Genomic DNA, 27,536 nt, shown 5'->3' with positions numbered 1-27,536 from the left:
TTATGGCCTCTGTTCACACCAACGCAGTCTGTTCCAGGCCAGACCATAAAAATACTGCATGTCTCATTTTGTCTGGTCTGAAATGCACTGGAACTGCAGATCTGGTCCGGAAAATGGTGTGAACCTGCCGTAAAAATGTTTTCTTGTGATGCACCTGGAATGTATTCAACAAATTTGAACTGAAAACTCAATTGGACTTTTTCCTAAGGACACAGTTGCTTTAACCACTTTTTGCCAGCCTCACCTATATTTGTGTGGGCTACAATGCCCATCCCCTGCTCTATGCTGGAAGGATACTTTGCTGCATGCTCTCAGCACAGTGACTGAGCTGTTCCCAACAGCTCCAGATTACAGTTTCCGATCGGGAGTCTGGCATGGGCTCCTGACCATGTGATCATTGTGATAGTGGTCACATGATTGGGACCTTTCCCTGTTACTTTTAAAGGGCCGGTAGCACTGGGATGACAAGCTAAAAGGTTGACAGGATAAGATCTATGGTAGTGCTCCACAGTACTGCCACTGATATCTGTATCAAATATTCCATAATCATGAATATTTGAGTGACTCAAAATTTGCCTCAATATATCAAAATGTTTTTTTTGGGCATTTAAATGTTTATGCTTAGCTTAATGCCACACCCGAGAAAGACATCCTGCCTTGTTAATGGCATGGCTGGATGTGGGGCTCTTGCCAGCAAGTAAGAATACCTGTTCACACTTCTGTTCCACTTTCTTTACATTCTTTAGAATTGTCTTTTTAGTGGGATGAATATAGGTAATGCCTAGCTTGATTTCACATGTCAGCAAACAAGTTCATCTTTGTGCTCACTGCAGTTCTGACTCAACAATCTCCTTCCTAGAGAGTTTTCTTGCAGCTTTTAACATTTACAACCTTCTTATGAAAGAGGAATGTTCTCTATGTAAAACCCAACCCTTTAGATTGTAAGTAGGGCCCTCCTGTATTGAATTGTACATTCCCTTTTTATTTTTGTAAAGCGCTGAATACTAATAAGCTTTTAATTGCAGTGTTTATGTCCATTTCCGCAGAGTCAGGAAACCTTCCCCCATCACACAGGGCAGAACTGTAGGTTAAAGGTCACATGCGAATCTCCCCCCCTTCTCTACTCAGTCAGGTGACTGCTCACCACATGATCTGCTACAACCTACATTGCTAGGCGCTTGTGTTAGGCAAATTCGCTCCTTGACCAATCAGAAAACCGCAGCATGCAGCCTTCTCACCAATGAGGAGGTGTTACGCACAAACAGGGCTGGTACTGCAGGAAAGATTCGGTAGCTACGAGAAAAAAAAAAAAAAAAAAGTGCCGAAAAATATTGTACCGGTTTGTATTGCCGCTCACGAGAGAGGAAACGGGTGTACTGCCGAGTGTGCAGGCCTGGAGGCATCGGGCTGACGCCGAGCTACCGGGGCGTCACGTGACACAGCGGCAGCCAGATTATGGTGACTGGAGAATCGCACCGGCGGTGCCAGTGACCATTCGGCGACATGTCTATACAGTACCCCGGGGAGGAACAACTGAGCTATGGCGTGGCCGACTCCTTCCCCAAGGACTTCGGCTACGGGGCTGATGAGTCAGAGATGGACGAGAGCTCGACCTCTTCAGACAGCAAACCCCGGATCCTGCTCATGGGGATGAGACGCAGCGGCAAGTCTTCCATCCAGAAGGTGAGGCCATCCACTGTATCCCTATGTGACCGATCTGGGCCGGGCTTGTCACCATCAGCCGGTCAGTATATGGGTCAGGCTGATATCTACCTGCTGATTTCCAGCATGATGACGACTTGGCCTTTATTTCATCCCTTGGAGATAGTGATCATCACAGGCACATAGATGGTACAGCTGGGTGGAATCAAAACTGGAGCAGACACCATTTGAAGCGGTTGTCCATAGTAACCAGCCAGCTTCTCTCTTCAGTTAAGCTTTAAAAACAAAAGATCAAAGCTGATTGGTTACCATGCACAACTGCTCCTGATTGTGTTGGCTCCAGTCTTTATAAATGCCCCTCTCTGTGATCAATTACACATCTTTCCTTTATCCATGTGGGAAAGCTGGGCCAGATTGCACACTAGGTACGGTAGGCTTGTCCTTATAGGTGGCATGTTCAGATGTTAGTTCTGAGTCCTGGCACTCCAGCAATGCAACATAGAATGGGCAAAACCTCTCCCATGACCAATATTTTGGAAATACTTTCATACTGATCTGCTTTGATTCTTCTGCCAACTCCAGGTTGAGTAAATATTGTCTAAATACTAGAGGCACGTGTCTTCATATTTCAGTCTTGTTGTGTTTTGTGTATTTTCCAGATCTGTGCAGTAATCCAGTGTAGAACTTTTTGCATCTGTGCAGAAGCTTACTGTAATGAAGACCAGTTATTGCTGCTTCTCTCTCTCTCTCTCTGTGTGTGCAAGGTGGTTGGTCTTGTATCCGCCCCCTGCTGTAATGGGAAGAGCCTGCAGAGTGTCTCCCGCAGCTAATTTCTCTGCACAGGCCTTTGTGACTGTTGAGGTACTTTAAGGAGAACTATGGGGTGAGTGATTTACACCTATCCTCATAGTTAGAGCCGACCTGTGACATTGAAACCGTCTCAGGTTGGCTCTATTGATTGGGAAGTGAGCGAAAACGTTGGCTGCGGCACTCACAGTATATCGCAGGCAATAGCAAGCTATATACTGAGCTTTGGGTCACGGGAGGAGGTTAGTATATGTCCTTCCTTGACCCTAAAGAGAACTATGGGATGAAAAAGGTTACCCCATAGTTCTCTTTTAAATGTAAGGGTTTGTGCTGGGAGTTTAGCCTTAAAGTAGTATTGAACACTTAAAGTGACATTAAACCCTCAGATTTTTTAACATAAACCAATACTGTAATGTGTGCCTTACTGTAATCCATGGTAGTTTCCCTTCCCTTTGCTGCTCTTCCTTTTAAATCTGTATCTCTTCTCATGCTGGGCAGAACTTCCCTTTGCAGCTCAGTGCCTCTTCCTGTAGTGCTGGCTCAGGTTGCAAACCTACACACAGACACCATGTATCCATTCCAGAGACAAGGCAGTCGGCTGCAAAACAGAAGTTCTGTCCAGCATGAGAAGACATGCAGATTTAAAAGGAAGAGCAGCAAAGAGAAGGGAAACAACCATGGATTACAGTAAGGCACACATTACAGTATTGGTTTATGTCAAAAAATCTGAGGGTTTAATGTCACTTTAAGCCTTTTTTTAATAATGAATCCAGATCAAGTAAATATACATTGCCTTGCAAAGTATTTTACATTTTTGCCCAAGCATTTACAGTCATCATGTTTCTGACTAGCTCCAACTCTGTCAGCTCCACTTCCTTGAACTTCCTGTCCAGCACAAAATCACAAAGGATAGAGCAGTCTTCAGCAACTGTTCATCGACTCGCTTGGAGAGGGGTAAAGAGCAGGAGAGTGGATTGCCTTGCTGTACCTGTGTGTTTGTGGCGACACAACATAGTAGCACACGCAAGGGTGGCTGCCTAGGACCCTGCAAGGGAAAGGATACACCCTAAAACAGGATATTGGGGCCAGTGCTCAGGGGACCAGCTGATTCTTCAGGAAGATAAAAATTGTAATCATCAATGAGCAGCATCTGAATTAGCTTACATTTTTTTTGACATCACTCCATTTAAAGTGTAGCTAAAGCCAAAACCTTTTTTGTAGCTTTGGATAGAGTGGAGAGGGTTTAGAATAAATGTCAGGTTTTTATTGCTGTCTGTGTCCCCATTAGGGAGATTTACCCTCTCTATTTGTCCTTGTGAAAGTTGTGAAAACAAAATCCCGTATCGTAGGTTACCAAAATGAGAAGTCCTCCAATGGGGACACTAGTTCTGGTGACTCTGCTGACCACCAGGGATTTCCCTTACTTTCCCTCACGATATCCTCTCGCTTCCTGTTGTGGTTATTGGACAGGAAGTGAAGGGAAATCTTCCCCAGTGGCACACAGATGGCAAAAAAAAGCTGATGGTTTATAACCCTTCTTTACTCTAACCAAAACTTAAAAAAAAAAGAAAAAGGCTCAGTTCTACTTTAAGGGCCCATTCATACCAATTGCGGTGCGTTCCAAAGCAGCAGCTGCTGGAACGCACAGCAATCGCTCACTAATATTTTGGCACATGTCCGATTGAACTGTGGGCCGGCGGGGGGCGTGGCTGCGGTGCCATTGACTTCAATGCACCGCCATGCCCCCTCCCCTGGCTCAGAACGGAGGGGGAAGTTTAGTGAGCGATTGTTGTGCATTCCAGCAGCTGCCGCTCTGGAACGCACTGCAATTGGTGTGAATGGGCCCTTAGGGTTCTCACTGTGCACGAATGCAGTGACACCAGACTAGGGTCCCAGTGGTGAGCAGTGGAAAGAATTCAATTCAGGTCTGCCAGGCACAGCTTTTAGGCTAGGTTCACACCTAGACGACACCTTGCCACGCGGTATTTTTTTTCCAGCATTTGCCGCGCGGATGTCACCCCATTGAAATCAATGGGGATGCGCGGCAATTGCTGCCTGCATTGTGCAGGACCACATGAGACCCGGGACGCACGTCTCGGGTGTCGTGTGGTGTAGTGCAGGTGTGTACCACTACCTAGCCTTAAGGCTTGTTGTGTTTTTGGGTGGTTTCCAAGAAGTTCATCTTCCATAGCAACGAATGGTACTAAAGATCCAACTAACCAAAAAGGCGTTGCAACAAATGACGAGCACAGAGGTGTGAACGAGCCCTCCTTTTTGCTGTGTGATCTGCCTGCTAGTTTACACCATGTCCATTGAGCTGTGTGTTTTTTTTTTGTTTTTTTTTTTAAATGGTTCCCCTTTCCTTCACACTACCTCATGTATGATGTGAATAGGGCATATGGAAAAAACCCCAATTGATTTCTATGTGCACATCATACACACGCAGTGGTGTGTAGAAAAACACAGCTCAGCGGACATGGTGTGAACAAGCCCTTAGATAGTGTGTCACGTGGGTTATGGTCAGGTTTAAAGTGACACTAAACTCAGGAGTTCAACCTTAAAAATGCATACAAGTAACATAATTACTAACAACAATGTATCTTGTTTGTGTATCACTCGGCTGCAGATCCTCAAATAATCTCTGAATTGGTACTGACACTGTCCTTCCTTCTGGAGGGTGGTTACTTTTGTTCTCCATGGTTCCAGTGTGTGTTATAAAGTAGTCACCTCTCCAAGCTCACTCCTGTGATAGATTACAATCTCAATATAAATTAGTAAACTAAACGTGAGATTGTAGTCCATCACAGGAGTGAGCTTGGAGAGGTGACTACTTTATAACACACACTGGAACCATGGAGAACAAAAGTAACCACCCTCCAGAAGGAAGGACAGTGTCAGCATGAACTCGGAGATGATTGGAGGATCTACAGCTGAGTGATACACACATAAGATACATTTATGTTAATAGTTAAAGGAGAACTATGAGGGTGAGTGCTTTTCACTCATCCTCATAGTTCTAGCCGACCTGTGACAATGAGACTGTCACAGGTCGTCTCAGTAGATCGGGAAGTGAGCGAACACATGCCGGCGTTCGCTCACTTCTCGATCCTGTCACTGCAGAGAGCCGTGACAGGGGAGGGACTGGATTCAAAACAAATATATCCCCTAGGCTAGGAAATCCCACAAATGGAGCTGTCTAGTGAACAAGTAACACAGTAGGTATATAATATATCAAAGGTAATATTTTAATTAATATAGAAAAAATTTGTGGTAGTGGGGGACTGCGTTCGCGCTTTCCCCTGAAAAAAAAAAAAAGAAAAAAAAAATATAGAAAAAATACAAAAAAAGCTAAATCACCTATTACAAAACATCTAAAATCTTAAAAAAAGACAAGGGCTTCCCTTAAGTGACCCGAGTAATGGACAAAAGCAGTAGGGGTGATGATCTAATAGCCACCAAAGGTGGTAGGCAGTCCCTGATATGAGCACATGTGCTGTGTAGAAAAAACGGATACAAATGTATCAAAAATACGTCAGGATTACTCACTTCATATGTGGGCCAAAGTGCAACAGTCCATATGAGGTTCCGTATTTGATGTAGATAAGGTGTTTCAGTAGAACATATCCGTATGGTGATTTGTAATCCCAAAGGTTATTTTGTTGTGCTTTTGGAGGTCGTGAGGTTTCTCTCACAGCTCATCCGAACTGACACTGGCCAACGTTGTTCGAATACTTCCCCGCCTGTGGGAAAACCCAAGGGTTTCCCTTGCAAGTGCGGCCGCACAATGAAGCGGGGATGGGTGGAATCCCAGAGGCGGTGTGCCCGAGGAGCACTGGATCGGAGGTCTGTCTGCTATCAGACAGTGTGAGCATGCAAACTACTCAGTCCAGGCTCAAGATCCACGGTCTTGCTGCTGCTATAATATAGAAACAGACTTTGCTCGATCCAGTCAGTGTGGCAAAAGTTTCATCAACCCGACGGTATATAGGGACAGCGTGTTTTCAGGCCTCCCTTGATACCCTGGACTTACTGCTTATATACCGTCGGGTTGATGAAACTTTTGTTGTAGTGGTCTGTAACCACTATCCTGGTGCAACTCCCCCTCCCCCCCAGGGTTATGTAAGGCCAGTAGCTGATGATAAAAAATTAATCCTAACATTTTTCTTGGCTGATGTCTCAGTACATATTATATGAGAACCCCATAGGGTGTAAAATGTGCTTTTCCCCATACTCGCAGTAGAATATGTAATAGGGATTTTGTCATATCTTTCCAGGCCTCTTGATCTTAAGGTTATGCTTTGCTGTAGTTTGCGTAGTAGAAGACGGTGGTCATATGCTACAAAATTTGTATGGTTTGATCAGAGCTTTGCTAGTGATGTTTGTAGGATTTTACAAATGGGAGCTCCTATATGACAGGCCACATCATAGCTTTCAAACTATTTCAAGCCTACTTAAAACGTGTTAACACATGGGATACAAATCTTTGGAGATGAGTTTGAAAGTTATGACCCTTGTGGTGAAGTGTGTGTGTGTGTGTGTGTGTGTGTGTGTGTGTGTTTTTCCTTTCAGTTGTCCAACTAAAGATGTGTTTGTATGGCAGGTCTCATTCTACATAGGTGCCCATTATTCTGTGCCAGTGCTTACACGATGTTAACTGCCTCTTTGCAGTGATCAGGGTTGGCGATTGGCCACCCAGGCTCAAGCAAATCATCCTGGGAGGTTATGTGCTCATTCAAACACAGAAGGACTGGATATAATCTGAATGTGCAAAGTGACAGTTTCTGTTTTTACTTTTAAATCCACTTATAACTTTGAGGATAGAATAACATTTGTACATTCCACTCCTGTTTTGCCTCCAGTCAAAACACCTTTGTTATCTATAATTCCATCTTTCATTGCATATTATAGTAACCCTGCCACTTCAGGGTCAAAACAGCAAAATTGCATGCCTATAAAAAAGAGGCATAGAATGCCGATTCCCTGGCCTACTGCGGGTATTCAAATGTTTTGGTGTGCGTGAGAATACCTGCTCCCCTACTGCGTGCAATGGTTTTGTCCATGGGCTCAAAAATCAATACAGGTAAGAGATGGCAAGGGCAACCACTGAGTGTGGTGGGGGAAACAGGTATTTAAACATCTGACCAGTTAAATATTTGTTGTAAACCTTTACACCCAATACACACCCAATGTATTGGGGCGGTTCTGGCTGTTTTTTCCAGCACAGTCCCATGTAGTACTTTTTTTTTTTCAGCACAGCAGGCTATGACCTGGTAGAACCACATTACACCATGCTGTACCCATAGAGCCTAATAAAATGTCACTCACGACATTTCAATCAAGTTCTAACAAAGAAAAAGTATTGCAATGCACTGGGATCCACACTGTGACTTCAAACACATATCAGTGGCTGTGCATTGTAGCGCAACTGCTTGCCTTAAGTGGTTTTGTACAAACGCTCACTTTATAATCTTCAACTAAGGGCAAGGTCATATACTGTTTACATCATAACTAAATATTTAACATATTTTCCTTTTTTATTTTTGAAGTCACCTTCAGTTGGATCCTATTGAAGTAATTCAGTTTTCAATAATGAGTTATTAAACGGAAAAGCTGAACTCAAGTCAGGTTTGAACACAACCCTCTATAAAAGTAATTTATTCATTAATAATACAATTATTAAAGCTTAAAGTGAATCTTTACCCCTTTCACTAAATATCACACAATCGATACACAGCTTTGCATGTTGTAATGAAATCATGTTACATTCATTAGTTAAATAAACATTTTTATTTTACTTATTTTCACACTTCCTGGTCCACTTTGACACAAATGATGTAATGTGCCCATGCGTTGCATCCGGGGAAGGTTACATCAGCAGAGCATTGCTGTGAAATCTCATTTGTAATCTCACGAGATCTCAGGGTAAGGCATTTTTCTCCCCTGAGATGATGTGCATGGTCACATGTCCTAGTCACACGTGCCAGAGTTCCAGGAAGTAAAGGGAGATCTAGTAATCTGCCCTTAGTAAAAATGGCCACTGTAAGAAGACTGGGGAAGAAAAGAACAATAAGGTATGCAAAGAATAAAAACCTGCAATCATCTATATGTATCTTTGTAGATTTGTCATTACTAAGCGTTTTTAAAGGTGCCTTTCTTGTTATTTGAAGCTATGGGTAAAGTTCCTCTTTAACAACGGAATAAAAAAAATAAAAAATTAAAACAGCCTTGCAGTGGTGTCCCCCACTGTGATACATCATTATCTTGGTCCTTGCTCTGGAAGCCTTTTCCCTTAGGTGCTCTGGCTAGCGGACGCACTCTGACATCATCACGTACCATGCAGGACCACCACCTTCCTGTAGTGACGTGGATTTTTTTTTTGAAAGGATCTACTGAGAGTTGGAGGGGAACCCTAAGATTAACTCTCTGGGAACTGTTGGTTTCTGGAGAATACTTTCGCTAGGGGTTTCTTGTCGATGAAGTGGCATATGTATGGTGGCGCTGGCAGCAGGAGCTCTTTTACTTTTAACTTGCGTTTTGGTGAGAGAATTAAAATAAAATAAATACCAAAAACACAAAAGAAATGTAAAGCCCAGTGAGTGTTTGCGCATACTAATGGAAAAAAGTCAGGTGCATCTCTGTACGAAAACGACAATTGCGCTACACATATCAGGTATCCCTGCGTGTGCCAATTAAAACAGTAATTGAAAATTGCAACTGTCGTTGAAAATAAAGCTTTTAAACTTTTAGTTTACACAAAAAAAAAAAAACCTGGCTCCTAACTTTTTTAGCTGGCTCCTAGATTCAAAGTAAATCTGTCAAGCCTTGGTATACAGACATAGTATTAGCATCGCAGGCCGCATAGGTTTATTGGTTCTATTACCACTCTTTATTTATCCATTCCAGCAAAATCATTAGCATAGTTTTATTTTATCGAACATTGGTCAACATTGAAGAGGCAAATAAAGGAAAATAGCCAAAATAATGCAGCCACCGTCTTTTGGTTTTAGATACCTTGCTTTCCTGTATTAAAAATGATCTTTAAAGCAGAACTCCAGGGGAAATTATTATTAAAGTGACATTAAAGCCAAACAGTTTTTTCCCTCCCCCCAATGTTAATATCAGCACTTACCTTAAATGATGTCTCTTAATCCGATCTTCTTCTTCTTACCTGACGTTTTCATCTGTCCCTTCAGCGGTGCGGCGGCTCTCCGATCCAGCGCTGACTCCTCTGTCCTTGCTGGTACTTTCTGTCCCACGGTGTCTGCATGCGGATGCATGCCGTCCATATACTTACCTTGCGTCTCTCCTCTTCTCCCGGCCGAAAATGTGAACTGCGCATGCGCCCGCTCCAAGATGCTTTGCGGCCACCCGAGAACTTTCAGATTTTCGGACGGGAGCGCGCGGGGAAGACACAAGTATGTTTAAACCACTTTTTTTAAAGGTAGCCTGACTGCAAAGGTTAATAATAATTTTACCTGGCGTTCCTTAAATATTCATTACATTTTGGCAGAGAGTTTGTACTAGGGAATAAAATCCTCATCTGTGGATATTTTTAGCTTTAGACTAAAAGCATTTGTGTACCAATTGAGTTGGCTTGAGCTGCATATTGTCCTGCGTAGATAAATGCTAAGAGACCCATGGGGCACTTTGTTGCATTATGGTTGTACCTGTGAAACAAATGACCTGACAATTATTCAGCATCTGAAAGCTCAGAAAAAAAAAAGTCTGCATCCGACCCGAAAAATATTGTGTTGGTATGGTTTTCCTCGTAAAGCATTTCCTACTTGTGTACTGTTGGTATTAGTCATAGTGCCTGTACTACTATATGCGTAATTGTAGTGATTTGGTTAATGTTCTTTAATCTTGCACAATTTCATTACTACCTGATTTGGTTCTTTTAGCAGCAATTGATTTTGGTTATGTTATGCTGTTGTCAGGTTTTTATTTTTTGCCAGTGCAAGTGTTGCAGTCTTCTGCGTCGACGCTGGCATAAGTCTCTGGAAGGAAATAATTTTTTTGCCTGCCTGCCATTTCAAGGTGTTTTTTTTTTTTTTTGTGTGTGAGTTATACTAATCTAATTTTAGGACATTTTTTAACATCTATTTGCAATCTGGTAGGTGCTTGTCTTATTTCTACAGCAGTGGTCTCCAAACTACTCCCTGAAGGCCAGATGGAACCCTTTGGTTATAATTACCTGGCCCTTAAGGCACCCTCCCAATGACACCAATAATGGGGCACAATTCTTCCCATTGATACCAACGATGGGGCACTATTCCTTCCACGGACACCAACGATGGGGCACTATTCCTTCCACGGACACCAACGATGGGGCACTATTCCTTCCACGGACGCCAACGACGGGGCACTATTCCTTCCACGGACGCCAACAATGGGGCGCTATTCCTTCCACGGACACCAACGACGGGGCGCTATTCCTTCCACTGACACCAACGACGGGGCACTATTCCTACCACTGTCGCCATTACCAGACCACTAACCATTGGACAGCAACTCTGAGGCATGTTTTACGTCCACAGACCACAGTCTGCCCTCTGCACTGCAACTGTTAAAAAATATTCAAACATGTTCCAGTTTATATCTATCTTTTAGGGTTTGTAGCAGGCCTTGTTTGAATGGCTTTCTACAGATCATGCCACAATATTTAAATCTGCAGTTGCAAACCATTCTAGTTAGGTGCAGCATAGAAGTTTCACTTCATGTACCACTGTTAGGATGAGGTTTTGCTATTTGATAAATTTTATTCGCTAAAAAAACTATGTACATTTACACAATAGTGTAGCTTCTGTGTCCACATGACATTTTTACAGGATAGCCCTGGGACATCTAGGTGATCTGTAAATGTGTCTGTGATAATTTTTTATCGGCACCATTCTTGGTTTGTTCTTTGTTTTCTTATGTACGTATGAACATAGATGTTATCAAGTGACTTCTGCAGATCTTTTTCTGTCACCCTAGCATTCTTTATTGTTTGAGTATTGCATGTTAGTAACGCACAAGCAATGGTGCTGAGTTTTATTTAACAACTATCTTCCTGACTATTCTGATTGGGGCCTTGGTTTTAAAACCTTTTGTAAACCTTTCTAGATTTATGAACTTCAACAACTCTTTACTTGGGCCACTAGGGAGTAGAACAATTAATTAAAGACTGGGATCTTAATGGGCTTATGAATGGCAACTAAAAATAATGCTATTTTAATTTTGTCATTTGTTTTGGTATAATTTAACAATCTATTTTGTTTGTTCTCCAGGTTGTGTTTCACAAGATGTCACCAAATGAAACTTTATTCTTGGAGAGCACCAACAAGATCTACAAAGATGACATTTCTAATAGTTCTTTTGTCAATTTTCAAATCTGGGACTTTCCAGGACAAGTGGACTTTTTTGACCCCACCTTTGATTATGAAATGATCTTCAGAGGGACAGGAGCATTAATTTATGTAATTGATGCACAGGTGATTGTCTTTTTTAACTCTTTACATGAACAAAATGATGAGTTGTCCATTCTAAAATGGGAAATAATTATAAAAAGGACATTCTGAGTTATTACTTTTTTGTATTTACAAATATTATGGAAGTGATTTCTGTACATGTCATGTCTGTACATGCACTGTTCTGATGGGAACCTAAGCTAGTGAGAACTGAAAAGTCCTCATGTATGATAGTGCGTGGTCTTCTGAGATTTATTAGCTCGAGTTTCAGCTGACATAACGATGTAGTGTTTTGTTGGAGCAAAAAAAAAAAAGTACATTCAGTACATCTTTGCAATACTTACACATTTCCTATGTTCCATCCCTTTTAAAAATGCTGCCAGTAGAGAAAAATACAATTTTGATCCTGCGGTCAACACGGCCCTGCCTGCTAGACTACAGAACTGCCCCTACCCCCCACCCCTCTCTGTCCCACTCCACATGCATACATGAATGTCTTTACTAGCAGTGCAATGCTGTTGCCTTGCTCCCAAAAGCCTGTCCACCCTATGTGGGAAGGGAAAGGGTTTCATAAGAGATGTAGTTCTGGGGCATGCCTCCATTATTGGATATGACCACTCAGGAGCTGCCCCTGCAAGAAGTAAAAAAATCTTGGTGATGTCACGGGGAGTAATAAAATCCTTCCCCAAAAGCAGTGTGGTGTAAAAGATTGTTGGAATACCAGTGACACAATTCCAGCTTCATAAACTGCAGCTGCATATTTGGAGCTCTATACTGTTTCAGGTTGAGTATTGGGACCAGGTACTGCACTGTCTGGACTTTGTCTTAGAGCAATTTAGTGAAATACATGTATTTACTAGTAGTAATCTTTTTTTTTTTTGGCATGTGGCCATAGGCTGGATAAGTCTAGATGGAGCAAGTTTAGATGATGGTTGTCATTTTATTTAGCAACTACTGTATGTGCAGGTAATGACGATTGATCTGTTCTTTTTGCAGGATGACTATATGGAAGCACTAGCAAGACTTCACGTGACAGTTACCAAAGCCTACAAAGCAAATCCTGATATGAATTTTGAGGTTTTTATTCATAAAGTAGATGGTTTGTCAGATGATCATAAGATAGAAACTCAGAGAGACATTCATCAGAGAGCTAATGATGACCTTGCAGATGTTGGGCTAGAAAAACTTCATCTGAGGTAGGAATTTGGTATTTTACAGTGATGAGTTTCTCTGCTTCCTTCTCTATGCATTAGGCCTTGTTTACATGCTAAACGTGCATTTTAAAAGATTACTTTTATATGTTTTGACATCATGCGTTGACTTTCTTTTCATGAACCAAGTATGTGCACTTCCGTGCTCAGAAAGTGCTGGATGTATGAAGGTTTCAAAAGTGCCTAGAATGTAACTGCGTAGATTGATTGAAATTGTACAGTTCTCCCATGTATTTTCAATACAGTGCGCAGCTGCCCTGAAGCAGGCCTGTGTGAATAAGACCCTTTTGAATGTTCTCATAGGTATTAAACTAAAATAATAAAAAAAAAGGGTCATTTTATATTTGTATATTACAGGTTTGAATGCTTGCTATATTTATGTTTGTTTTGCTAAAAATCCATTACTACTGGTATATCTATAACCAGTCTAAACATAGTAGCAGTCTGAACCTAAGCTAATGTGATCTCTCTACCTACACTCTATGGTATACCCAAGGGGAGGCCAAAAGCTGACTGTTGCTTGGGTGAAGTACCATGGAACAGATGAGACCTGGATACTGAATTTGTGAAACGGCTCACATAGGATCACGCTGGAGCAAGTAAGACCTTGGAGCTGGAACTTTGGGATTGGACCCATGCTGGAACACTCCGGCGGTACAGATTAGACCTGTAACCTGCGCCAGAACTTACCAGTGTATTCTAAGATGGGTCACGTGAGAGCAGGTGATGTGGGATCCCCCAGGGTGTGGAGTCTAAGGGTCAGCTGTATTCATCAGCGACACCCGGGTTCACCCTGCTCTATGTACCACGGACAACACGATTCTGGAATAGACCTGGATGTAGGGCTGCAGCAGGTGAGTGTACTGAAGGTTAGAATAGAGCGGAGTGGGTCACCACGATGTCTGCACAGACTGTGCACCCAGATTACCAGGAAAAAAGCCTGAGATCAGGGCAGGCAGCAGACATGAATGGCCAGGACAAAGGTCAGTGCAGGCAATGAACACAGATGATCAGAATACAGTCTAGTGGTTAGGGCAGGCAATGCACACAGATACAAGGATACTGCATGCTGAATAATCCACTTCTACTTTTGTTTTTTACACCTTTTACTTTTATGTGTGTTTTTTTGTTTTCTTACAGCTTCTACTTGACAAGTATTTATGACCACTCTATCTTTGAGGCATTCAGTAAAGTTGTGCAGAAACTTATTCCACAGTTGCCAACTTTAGAGAACTTGCTAAATATTTTTATATCTGTAAGTATCTCTTATTTCAGGTTTGCTACTATATTTTAGCTTTCCAGTAACGGTAAATACTTTTCAATAGTTTTCTTGTCCCAAATGCAAAACAATGTGTTAAAGCAGAACTATGACCTCCTATCTCTTATAACCAAGGAAGGTTTCCATCTTCACCTCTATTTGGATTGCAGTTGCCATGGTGCTGCACATGTGATCAGCTATGACACCAGCCATTTGACGGCTTGAAAGTTGGATTGAGAGCTGAAATAAACACGCTGGCAACCGGGACAGTTGGTTTCCCTTGAAATGAACTGTCTTTGGGAGGCATTCAATTGGTGGGTCTAGTTTTAATGTGTTTTTTTGTGGATTTTGTGGCTAAAGCAGCTCCTTCATTTTGAATGTGCTTTTAATGCACTTCTGTGCATAAAAAAGACACCTGTTCTATTTTTGGCACTGTACTCACTACAACACACAGAGCATTCACATCTGTGCGTTGTGGTTGGCTATAGTGCAGGTGTGTCTTTTTGTTTTTGCATTGGGGTGCCATTCAAAACAAATGCCAGCGCATCACAATGCACGTATATTCCTGCATTGCTTTAAGGAATAGTAAAATGTGTGTTGTAGTGCAAATGCATCCTTGTTGATCTTTTTAAAAGTAATTGTTCTCCATAATGAGTCAACATTTTTCCCTTTTATTATGTGTAGAACTGGGGAAGGTAAATGTCGAAACGATGTTAAACTGTGACCGGTATTTAGAAGATAAAGCATTTTGTCTACGTTCTTGTATTATCCATCACTGTGGTGTTTATTATTACATAAGCAAAACTCTGATTTGCAGTCTGTGATGTTTACAAATCATAAGTGGTCACATAGGGCAGATAGCCTCAGTGAAAGGGGTTTGTTACCTCTGCGTGAGGTACCATTTAGATGACCCAGGCCTTATCAAAGTGTTATTTTAATTAGGGGTGTGATTAGGCCATCCTGTCCTTTAGCACTTACAAGTGAGATTTGTGTACCTCCTAGTGCGTAACAGAATTGCTCTTAGAATACATTAATTCTGAACTACAGACATGAAAGCACACTTTTTTTTATGCTGTCTTGTATTTCTTCAAGAATGTGTCTTTTATATACAGCTAGTATCCATACCTGAGTGTATTGAAATCAGTTTCCTGTTATCCCCTGCATAGTAGAACAGACTGGAGCCAATGAGGCTCGGCTTCATCTGCTGACATGTAACAGGCTAAGGACTTGTTCACACCATGTCCAGGCCAGAACAGTTTGTTCCCGGACCAAAAAGCATCCCAATGGTATTTCTGGGCTCTGTTCACACCAGTGCAGTCCATTCCGGTCCAGGCAAAAAAAAAATACTGCTTGTCTCATTTTCTCTGGTCTGGAATGCATAGAAACGAATAAACACATTGGAACGCTCTGAACTGCACCTAAAAGCCCATTTTTTAAGCTACAAAAAATTGCGTCAAAATGCACTGCATTTGCTGATCTGTTCCAGATATGGTGCAGACATGAAGAGAGAGCAGAGCAAATGTCAGTGTTTTGCTCCTTCTTAATTTGTCCTATCGGCAAGCTGTGGGTGGAGCGGTAACATCTTAGTGTCACCCTCTTTGCTGTGCTAACTAGCAATGGTGTATGAATAACAAATTTGGCTGGACAGAATTACAAATCTTTTGGCAGGTTAGGCACTTCCATATGTGTGTTTATCTGTTTATCTTTATGGGAACATAAAGAGTTGAGAAATTTGACATAATGTGTTATAACAGAGGCCCTTTTATTGTGTGTGTGTGTGTGTGTGTGTAATAATTATGTACTGTATTTAAAATGTAAACTTAGAAAACTTTATAAAACAAAATTGCAGTCTTTCTTTCTTACTGCCAGGCAAAACTTGTAGGCTATAGATACCGAAAGTGAAAAGTACCAGCAGTCAGAACCATCAGTTTATTTATTTTGTGTTTTAAAATATTTTACAAGTACCTAATTTCAAAGGGGAACATTCACATAGCCATCTAGAAAATGCTATGATATGCAGCTGAGCTACAATTTTTTTTTAAATATGACCCCCATGGTAATTCTTTACCAATTACTGGCCACAATTTCTGTTCAGGAATTGGTCCCTGCACTGTGCTATTCTTTTTCTCTGCTAATCTTTGAACAATCTCTCTGAACAATCTATCAGCTGCTGTTCTAATAACATCACAATAAAAGCATAAAACAAAATAAATACAAGGGTGAAGATATCTAAAAAAAATAAAAAAAAATAACATGCTTTGATTACTGTGGAAAACATAGTAAAAGAAAAATACTGATTGGTTGCTATAGGCAACACAGGGAGAGAACTAAAATTACTAGATATATGGAGAAATGCTGATCGTTTGCTTTGCACAACACAGTAAGAAAATAATTGTCTTCTCAAACAATTTTCAATACTCACGGCTCAGTCTAATGTTTAGAGGAAACCTATATCTATACAGTCATGTGTAAAAATAAATACACCCTATGTAGAAATTTGTTGATTTTTTTTTTTTTTTTTCTTCAACATTTTGAACAAGCAAACATTTAGACCTTGCTTCAAATAGTAAAACACACAAGTAGCAGCGCTTATAGTTAAGTGAGATTGAAAAAAATAAAATCTATATATTTTTCACTGGTATCTGCTGCGACCACAGAATTCCACTGAAATATTTGGGTCCAAGCGTGGACCACAAAGGTATTTACTTTTTATACAAATTGTCCACTAACAAAGTGCATGAAATGCCTCAATGCAATGTTGTAGCCAAATAGTAGCAGTTAAGTGTCAGATCTTTAGGCAGATCGGTTTACTAGTTAATTGATACATTCTACCTGCATACAAACTTGTCAATGAGACTGTCACAGGTCGGCTCAGTAGATCGGGAGGTGAGCGAACACATACCGGGTTCGCTCACCTTTCGATCCTGTCACGGCTCTCTGCTGTGACGGGGGGAAGGGCTGGATTCCTCTCCCCGCTCCGATCTGCCAGCGCTGACTGGCGGAACGGACAGGGGAGGGGGCGGGTACAGCTGGCTCTGTCTCTAGATAGGCAGAGCCAGCTGTCACTCACGCAGCTGGGCGGATCCCGTCGTCTAAGTCGGGATCCGCTCTGGCTGCGGCGTCTCAGTATACCGAGAGCTGTAGCTCGCAGTATACTGAGCTTAGGGTAACGGGAGGACGCTAGTTTGTGTCCTCCCGTTACCCTAAGGAGAACTATGGGGAAAAACACTGACCCCATAGTTCTCCTTTAAGGAGTTTTATGCAGTTTGTTAGACACTTTGTATAAAGTTACTTGTTACTTTTTTCCACAGTACACCATTAGATTATTTTTGTCCAAAAAAATGATTGAAAATGATTGTTTCTCTTGTGTACTTGTTGAAGTATATTACCTATGTCTTTAGTAACAGTTTGAATAAAGATCTCATTTGTTAGCTATGGAAAAACTCAACAATTTCCATGGGGTGTACTTAAGTTTTCAGTGTGTAGTGCTAACCTTGTATAGCTGAACAGTGTATTAGCTACTGTGCTAGTACGATCACAATAAAAACTTGAAACGCACACAGCACTAAAACACCCAAAAATTATACTACTATTGGTTTCAACTGCAGTGAAACAATTTATAAAGTGTAAAAAAAAAAGTTTATAAATAAAGTGCCTCATTGCAAAAACAATTCAAAACCAATCTAAAAAAAAAAAAATGTCTGCAATAGTGCATCCAGTTATGAATAAATAAATCTCCTACATAGTCACACATATTCAACCAACACCTCTGTGGAAATGTATCCTAAATTAAGTCACCAAACTTTCAGACCTACAATGACCAGCAGGTCTAATGGCTTGTTCACACTATATCCAGTGTGTTCTGACACGATTAGTGGCCGGAACACACTGGACTGCATAGAGTAAGCCTCCCTGCATTCTGGGGTGGGAGGGGGTGTGGTGGTAGCATTAACGTCAATGGCACCGCAGACACTCCTCCGGTCTGCAGTACGATTGTCCTCACCAGAACGTGTGGTATAGCAATGCCCTGCATTCTGGTGCGATTGCAAATAAATATTGCATTATTGGCAAGAGGCGTGGCTGTGGTGCTCTTGAATTGAATGGTACCACCATGCCCCCTCCTGCCTCAAAACGCAGGGAGGCTTGCTCTATGCGATCCAGTGCGTTCTGGCCACTAACCGTGCCAGTGCTAGTACTAGTGTGAACAAGCCCTTATGGCACACGATATCAAACTCCATGTGTTTAAAACAACTCCTTGCTCCAAAAGTAACCCATGGATCATAACACGGCTCACAAAAGGAAGAGGAGCGAGATCACTTATAGTGTAGTAAATCTTAATTGAATGAAAACAAAAACTGCAAACTCGCTTTGCCAAGTGCTTTACCAGCACTGGACTAAACAGCATACAAATTGTCAACATACACCTGTTCTGTGTTCTTGTGTGTGCTGATGCTACCGACAAAGTGACATGTCCAAGCTTGATGTGTTTTATCTAAAAGTGGCACAGAGCACTTAATTTTTATTTTAGCCATTATATAAATTACTGGTCACTGTAAGTTGATTTCTTTTTTTTAAGGTATATTTGCCACTGTTTATTTTCCTCCTAGGGCCACTGCTATTAGGCTGGCCATACAGTGTGAAAATTTTGGCCGGTTCTTGTTAAAGCCGAAATTCTCACAGTGGGTGCCTCTGTTGGCAACCTTTCGCCTGGCTTGATCAGCTGATCGAAGGAGCCCGCTGAAAAATGTTTAAACAAACCGTTTGAGTATCCAGACAGCGGCTGGCGGCCACCATCTGAATACAATGCAAATAGCGGGAGATTCCTCATTCAATGCTCTTCAGCGTTGATGGAGGAATCTGTTATATTTCCTTCGTTCAGGTCGAAAGAAGAAAATATTAAGTGTATGCCAGCTTTCGAACGCTAGGCACTGTGGTTGCTCCCTACAGGACAAGTAATGACATAACATTGCAGCCACCTCTAACTAAAAAAGTGCTTCTGTACAGAGTGGCCACAGATATTTCCTTGCTCACCTGTACGAGACGTCTGTACGTAAAAAAAAAGTTTGGTGATTTGTAATTTACCATAAATACATTTTGTAGCATAACTCTGATGTCCAAAATATGAAAACACATTTATTGGTGTGGCTGCTGATGAGCTTTAAATATGCTCTGTAGACCATGTTTATGGTATTATTATTTTTAGTGGACGGCAAAAGAATGTAAATGAAAAAGGCTGCGTGGTGTTTGTTTTTTGGGCAGCCCTGCCGATAAACAGAATGGTGATAAGGGAATGCAGTGATAATCAAATGCTTTAACTATTTATTTATTTTTTTTGTGCGTGCAACCTGAGTTTCACGTTTTGTCAACGCTTCTAAATCTCTCCTAAATAAATGTTTCACTTGCTATACTTCAGTAATGACACCGAAAAATGCAAAATCAATGGATTACAAGTGTTTAACTTATGTGGAAAATAGGTGCCTCCCCACACATACAGTGATTATTAATAGGCTATGGGGATTCCCAGTAGACCTGTTTGTACTTGTGTAGAAAAGAATACACTGCGTATTATATACAGGAAGCAGCCGCTCTGTAGTGAAGAAAAAAATGCGGCTGGTTAGAATGATGAACAAAAGAAATGTGTAGATTTATGGAGCAATCTATTTTTACTTTTAAAGTGTTTGTAAACCCAAAATCTATATTTCACTTTGTTTTGGTTTCATTCTATACTGTTCCTTTTTAAGCAAATCCATTTTGGTGAATCTGTAGATAAGTAGATCCTGCCAGTATCGGTCTTTTGTTGTAGGTTGACAACACTAAGGCCTTGTTCACATGGCTGGGGGACTTTACTGCTGCTCTAAAAAAACGATCTGCGGTGGATTGCTTTTCGGAGGGCGGTAGAGCATCCTCTTCTAGGCATTCAGGAGTGATACTGAAGCCTCCTGACTGCCTGGTTTTCTTTTTTTTTTTTTTAATACCAAGGGAGATGTTACATGGAGCTACAGCACAACAATCCTGGGCCAAGTATTTGGCAAGCAGTGTGGTCCTATTCACGTCACCTGGCGAAAGTAACATGCTGTCCTAGTTTTTGCTGCACCACGAAGCAAACCATAGCAGCCATGGCAATGCCTATAGCACTGTCTGGCTGCAGCGCTAATTTGTTAGCCGATGGCCGAAGAGTGGTAAAAACATGGATCAACTACCTGTTTTTTCTGCCTTGGCTGTCCATGTGAACGAGGCTTAAGCCACTACAGTATGCAAAAGTGTTGCCAGCTTCCTGTATGAACCCCTTCAGTTGATCATTTGGCTGCCTGTATGATAAATACAGATGACTGACAACACTGCTGCTAATTTCAGGGCAGTGCCTTACTGTTGTCAGACTGGAAGTGCTTTTACTGGCAGGATCTCCATGTACAAAAACATGAAATACTTTGCCCAAAAAAATATTTGTTTGTACATCCAGTGAGACATGCCAAAAATACTGAAAAATAGCTTTAGGTGTTACATACACGTTTAGGGTCTGGTCACCCTAGTTCACACAGGGACATGTGAAAAATGTCCTTTTTAGGTAGTAGTTTTCTATTCTATTATGCTGGCTTGTAAAGAGGTGGCAATAAAACACATTCACATTCAAGACTTTTCCTGCGTGTAACATTGGTTATGTTAGGACTATTTAGGGGAAATGTACAAATGCAAAAAAAAAAAAAGCTGAAGTTCAGAGTTTCAACATCTGCAAAGCATGCATGAAGTATATTACTCAGAATGTCTGTTTCAGAGACATGTGACTTGAAGATCACTTGTGATTCCTGGCTTGTGAGAAATAAGCAGATCTTTATAAAGCAGACATGTTAATATGTTTAAAGGGCTGCTAAACCTAAAAACAGATTGTTTTTAACGGTTATTTTTTCATGGGACAATCTGCTGTGAAGTCAAATAACTCATTGATGTATGATAATGGAGGAAGTTAAGTGTGGAATGTAAATTCCACTCACTCCTTCCCAATACAGCTTTCTAGCCCTGATCTTAAGCTGGCCATGCACTGTTCTACCGGTATTTCTTTTGTACAACTTGCGGGCTGAACAAAAAAAAAATAGAACAGATTGCTCCAACGCTGTGGGTGTGTTGATCGAGGAATCTCTGCTGTTCCTTTTGTATTCTGATAGCAGCCACCAGCTGCTGTCGGAATATCTGCACATAGCCAGCAGCTCATTGGCTGCTGGCTCTGTTCGTTCAAACATTTTCCGATCTGCTCTTTCGATCAGCTGATTGAGAGATGCCGGCCGAAAGGGTGCCAACAGCAGCACCCACTGTGTGAATCTCCATAAAGTATGGCCAGCTTTAGAGTGCAGGGTAATCTTTGACACTTGGGGAGAGTGGGGTGAAGAACACAGGTGGTAGAAATGATCAATACTCTGAAGGAGATTCGCACAGTGGTTGCTGCTGTTGGCACCCTTTCGGCCGGCATCTCTCAATCAGTGCCACTTCCTCTACAACTGATTTGCACTTTCTGTATTCGCCTTTTAAATGTTATTTCCACCAGATTAATCTGTTTCTGCTTTCTCTTTTTCAGAATTCAGGCATTGAAAAGGCCTTCTTGTTTGATGTGGTCAGTAAAATCTACATTGCCACAGACAGTTCTCCTGTAGATATGCAGTCGTATGAGCTGTGCTGCGATATGATAGATGTAGTAATAGATGTTTCATGTATATACAGGTAACTATATTGCATGTAAGTTTTCGTTTATCCTTTAGAATGATGTGCTGTGCTGTGCTCTGTCCAGCAATTTGGGTATAGTTTTAATGTGGATAGTAATCTCAGTTTAGGTTAATAAGTTTAGGTTAATAAGTTAATCTTCCTGCCCTTTCTAATTGCTGCCTTTCCGGTAAGGTACCATTTGCCTCAAATGAAGATGTGGGGTTGGGCAATGCATGTCCACTGTTTCATGCTCTGCTAAATTATTATGTATTAATGTAACAATGGAAACATTAATAGCTTAGGTGTCACTAGCAAAGGTGTTTGGTAGCGGAGAGAAATCTTAGTGATTACCTTGCTTACTTCTAATTGTCGGACTTAGACAAACAAAACATTTTAGAAGGAGTGGGAAAATAATCTCTGTCATGACTGTTGTCCCCAGGACAGAAATAGGATGAATCTTCAATTTGACAGCTTTTTTTTTTTTTTTTTTGGTACTTGCTGATACCGATACTGGAAGTCTCATTAAGGAAGTGGGGCGTCGTGTAACGACTCGCCACCCAGCTTCCCAAGCTGGGTGGCGTGTTCTTGATTGGCCTGAGAAGCCAACTTTTGTCATGGAGCCGACTTTCTGGACAGTCAGTAAGCCAGGTGGCAACTCATTACCCACCCCCTGGCTTCCTGATTGGCCAGAAAGTCTGCTCCATGACGAAAGTCGGCTCCACCAGGTGACAAGGGAGCATGGAGTCGGCTTCTCAGGCCAATTTAGAACATGCCGCCTGGCTTTCTGATACTGAAAGTTCCGGCATCAGGAGCGTTTGGGTGAGTACTCGCCCAAATGCTTGGTATCGACACCGGTACTTGTATCGGTGCATCCCTAGTTATGACAGGTATGTGGGGCTTCCATTTCTGAAACTTCTAGTTGCCTGACTGATATTGACTTAAAGTGTATGTAACTATTTTTACTTTTGGGTTGAGCAAGAACGCATTAGAACGCCTGGCAGGTTTATTGCGGTGATTCCAAAAGTACTGAAACCAGAGCTTGTATGACATCCAGGATACTAGCCTCTCTATAAGTGCTATGGCAGTGGAAGCCCCTGTTTTACTTATGAAAGGTTTTTATTTAACCACTTCCTTCTGGCTGCACACATATATGTGACAGCATGGAGTGGGTTTTATTCCATGTTGCTCTTTTGTGCCGGAAGCTTAGTCGCTAGCCCTCAGCACAGTGACATCGCTGTCACCTAAGGCTCCCAGTCAGTGATGATCATAAGACGAGCTCTGGATCTGGTGAAGACTGTGACATCTAATCAGTTGTCACACCATCTGGAAGTCCAGGAAGACAAAATGCGCACGGTTTCTGGTCCTCACTACAGGTACCAACAACATGCACACATATGTGGTATCACCCTGCACATCGGGAGTAGGAGAACACACACACACACACGGCTGGACAACCAGAAAAATTTGCCTTTGCCTGCGCTGAATTAATATTGATAAAATTGATTAGTCACTGGTGCTTGTGCAATATCATTGGCCCAGAACTGGTCATACAAAAAGACGTGGGGTCTGGAGTGGTTGGTGCTTACAGTGGCAGAGCAGCACCTTTAGCTGCAGGTAGGGTGTTCTCTCCTGGTGGTGCTGAGCAATTTCTACATGTGCAATAAATCCATGCTTTGGTATTGTAGACCCATTTTTAGGTGGGTAGCCTTTTTAATCTGTTTACCTAATCTTGCTTAACTGATCAAGTTAATGTTTACACAGTTTGCATGCTGAATGTAATGGGACTGCATATGACAAGGAGTCCATGGCAATTATCAAGCTGAACAACACAACAGTACTCTATTTAAAAGAAGTGACAAAGTTTCTATCGCTCGTCTGTATTCTCAGAGAAGAAAGCTTTGAACGAAAAGGTGAGCGTAATGAATAGCCATTTTAATAATATCTGTGACAGGACTGAGCTTTGTTTAGGTTTTCCAAGGCTACGGTGAAAATCTCAGGAACCCCCCCAAAAAAAGTCAAGTGTGCAGTTTCTCCTTCCCAAAATTTCCTTGCAGCCCTCCTCTGCTTTACACCTTCATTTCACATCCCTTTTCCCTCCTTTTAATCTTAATGTCTGTCTGTCACCTCCTCTGCTTCCAATAAATGTCCCATCCAGTAATCTCATTCCGCTCTCTCCTCCCTGTCTCTCCTACTCTTCTCACTCGCTGTCCCCTCTGCCAACTTCTTGAAACGGGTCTCCATTTCTTAGCAGAAACTGCTTGCTAATTGCTGCTGGATGTCGGCATCCGTGTCCAGCAGCAGTAATTTAGTATTTAATCTGCGGACACTTTGACTTTCTATTCTTGAGCCGTACAAGACCAGAGCAGTCTGTAACTCTGCTGCAGTGTGTCCAACAAGTGCACAGTACACTGCTCTCTAGAGTGGTTTGTGGAACGGGGACATTGTGCTGTATGGAGGAGAGGAGGAGTTGCACCATGGAAAGTAAGTCCTGAGAAAGCTATGTTCATCTCCCCAGAGGACACACTGGGTAATGAGAGGAAAATGACTGGCACAAAAAAAGACATCTCTAAAATAGAAATTGTAGAGGAGTGCCCATTGAGTACATTTAGCTGTATTATAATGAAAGTACACTTGTTCTTTAGCAAGTCTTGCGTTACAGACTTGCAGGTAGGAGCTATTCATAAGTGACATCTCTCCAAAGGGGACACACAAAAAATGGAACCAAACACAATTTCTATCAGAAATGTAAAAGAGTTGTCTCTGTAAAGAGTTAGAAAATGAGTGGTTAGTGGTGCATGAGGATATAATAGAGAAGAATGTTTGCAAGGCTTACATTTTTTTCTTTTGTTCATCTTTAATATATTAGCCCTTGCAGTGGGGCTATACCTACAGTGCAATGGTTAACTGATCGTTTTTTTTCTAGTTTAAAAAAAAAAAGAAGTTCGACTCACCTGAACCATGGCGCCAGCATGCTCTTATACCAGTCCTTCCAGCTTCTCTTCCCCTCCACTGCAGCAGTCTAAGGACCCGTAAATCATCACATTCTATACACAGTGTATAGGCTTGAGTACACCGAGGAACAACCCAGTGCTGCAGTGGAAGAGGAGACAGACTTAAGTAACCAGAGAACTGGCTCGGCAGTTCGGTTGAGTATAACCGTTTTGGTGCAGTGTAGGAGGAGACGGACTAGAGGGAGTTCTGGGACAACCGGCCTGCTTGGAGCTTCGGGTGAGTATATAACTTTATTTTTGAACCTAGTCGAAAAATGAGCACTTAATCCTTGCAGTGAGGGGGGGGGCCCACTACAAGGGTCAATAAAAAAATGTTCCAATAATAATTTCACATTTCCAGTATAAATGTAATGTTTGTTAATATGACTTGTCAAAAGTATACTAATGTATATTAAGGTGAGATGTCAAAATCTCTCACAGTTGTGTATTGTTTACTTCACACTCGACCATTAATTGTTGCTTTTCCCTGTAGGTTTAATAGACTACAATTTTCACTGCTTTCGAAAAGCCATTCATGAGGTATTTGAGGTAGGAGCTGCCACGCACAGGACCTTCAGCCATCAAGCCAGCAGTCCCAACCTTAATGCAGTGACTCACAATGGCACTGCGAACACGGTCTAAACTGAAATCTTAGACTCCTCAAAAATCAACTGCCCACCATGTGGAATATGTCACTTAAGACCAGGCCAGTGAAAGATTTACAGGGTACCACATATGGAACAAACCTTATGGATTTGCATCATGTATTCTTCAGCATACCTAAGCATTGGGGTCATTCCCCTATGCTTAGCTCTTTTAATGGTTCAGCTGTGTACCATTTGAAATGTATCCGTTTGGTTTGGAGCACTTGTAATAAATCTCAGAACCAGTCCTCAAGTAAAAATCTGCACCGTGCATTGAGTAGCACAGATCTTCTCTGGTAAATTTTTGACTGCTTTGCACATCGTTGGCCTTCAAAGTGTCCTAGATACAGGTGAAAGAATGCAAACCCAATATTCCATTTGGGGTTAGTTAGCTTTGCAGATTGCATCCTCATTCAGACCCTAAAACATTCCAAAAAAAGGATGCAAGTGCTCATCTTTTATGCCTGAAACTGGCATTCATCAGGTGACTCCTCAGAGGTGGGAAGTGCATTATCCTGTAATGCTTCTGAATGCTATTCATGTAGCGGGACTTGTGAAGCCTTGCGGATAACTTGGGAAGCTCCGCCGTTCCCTTCCTTAGAGACTTTGTGACAACAGCTGGGATATAAATGAGTAGTTTTTCACTGTATAGCTTTTACTCTGTATACCATTTCTGATTCTCTTACAAGTTGCTTAATTCCAAATGCCTTTTTTGGGGGCAGGTGCCTAATGTATATTGAGAAAGTTTATTAGATTTTTCAATTGGGTTTGAAGCTTTGATGTGGGATAAAGTGCACATTAAGCAAAAAATGGTGCCATACTGGTGTTGAATGAGTATTTCGTGTTTTACAGCTGATTGAAGAAAGTTTTGCTATCAATAGGAAAATGTCACAATGATTTCTTATTTGCATAATTGTTCAATTCTGTTCAAAAGTAAACTATGGTGCAAGATAATTTTTTGTGTGAGCTGCTAGTTGACTGCACTGATCTATGAACTATGTGGTGAGAGCGTGATGTAATAAATACTTGGGACATTTACAAAAAGAGCACAGGATTGAAACAGGGCACTGGCTGCAGTTTTCTTTAAAATGACCTCCAAGCAGATGGCTAAAATACACAGATGAAATGTATATTATGTACGCTAACGTTCACAAACTTAATTCGTTCCACGATTCTGGTCGGGAGCCAAATAGGTCGTGAACCGAATCAAACTGTGATCAGACCGCGATCTCGACTAGAGGAAGCCACGTCCATGTGTCAGGGCAGATGGCTGCGGTTGTGTCCGTCACCCGATGCAGAAGCAAAATTTTGCAGAACTTCCTGTTTGCAAACCGAATTGTTTGCGAACAGAAGCGTTCGTGAACCGAGGCACCATTGTATATTTCTTTTTATCCAGTTTGGAGTTTTACACAGGCCTGCCAGACTGGGGGGGCCTGGCTTTTCTCTGTTGCAGATAAGCAATAGAGCTAGGTCACCTCCCTGTCCCCAGCCTGTGATTGGACAGTGGAGCAGCTTAACTTTCTGCTAACAATATTCTCTCCCACTGTCGGCACATGTGCATGCAGCACATCTGATTGGCTCCTAGTGCTTTTTTAAGTCCTGCTGTACAAGAGATTACGAGAGGCTGATACTAAGTCAGAACCAAGTAATTACATGGGCTGCATTTATTTGTGGCTTTTTAGGTTTACACATTTTTTATTTTGTTACATATTTGCTTGGCAAACATTGTTTTGTAAAGCTCAGTTAAGGAAAATTAAACAAATGCAGAAATTGCCCTAGTTTTATCCTTTGCTAGTTTTTTTTTTTTTTATGTCCCCCATTTT

General features: G+C 41.6%; 1 protein-coding gene across 2 annotated transcripts; it reads left to right on the top strand.

Moving 5' to 3' along the window:
* Positions 1-1,393: 1,393 nt before the first annotated feature.
* RRAGC (Ras related GTP binding C) lies at positions 1,394-25,719 on the top strand. 2 transcript variants are annotated; one of them, XM_018560316.1, is made up of 7 exons: positions 1,394-1,681; positions 11,839-11,942; positions 12,915-13,114; positions 14,270-14,384; positions 21,955-22,097; positions 23,841-23,989; positions 25,563-25,719. In XM_018560316.1, the coding sequence occupies exons 1-7, from the start codon at positions 1,504-1,506 to the stop codon at positions 25,709-25,711; spliced, it is 1,038 nt and encodes a 345-aa protein (XP_018415818.1). In that variant the 5' UTR covers positions 1,394-1,503; the 3' UTR covers positions 25,712-25,719. The 2 variants fall into 2 exon arrangements, with proteins under 2 accessions (XP_018415818.1, XP_018415817.1); XM_018560315.1 differs by having other exon boundaries at positions 1,394-1,683; positions 11,739-11,942.
* Positions 25,720-27,536: the final 1,817 nt, after the last annotated feature.

The sequence above is a fragment of the Nanorana parkeri genome, unplaced genomic scaffold (genome assembly GCF_000935625.1).
Source record: "Nanorana parkeri isolate BGI_ZX_2015 unplaced genomic scaffold, ASM93562v1 scaffold448, whole genome shotgun sequence".
In the NCBI taxonomy this organism is placed as follows: Eukaryota; Metazoa; Chordata; class Amphibia; order Anura; family Dicroglossidae; genus Nanorana; species Nanorana parkeri.
This window is presented reverse-complemented; position numbering and strand designations above follow the sequence as displayed.

Excerpts from the sequence above, each read along its gene's own strand:
- RRAGC (XM_018560315.1), top strand. The coding sequence starts at position 1,504 with ATGTCTATACAGTACCCCGGGGAGGAACAACTGAGCTATGGCGTGGCC. Across the intron at positions 11,943-12,914 it reads TTTATGTAATTGATGCACAG|GATGACTATATGGAAGCACT; the intron begins GTGATTGTCTTT and ends TTCTTTTTGCAG. Across the intron at positions 14,385-21,954 it reads TGCTAAATATTTTTATATCT|AATTCAGGCATTGAAAAGGC; the intron begins GTAAGTATCTCT and ends TCTCTTTTTCAG.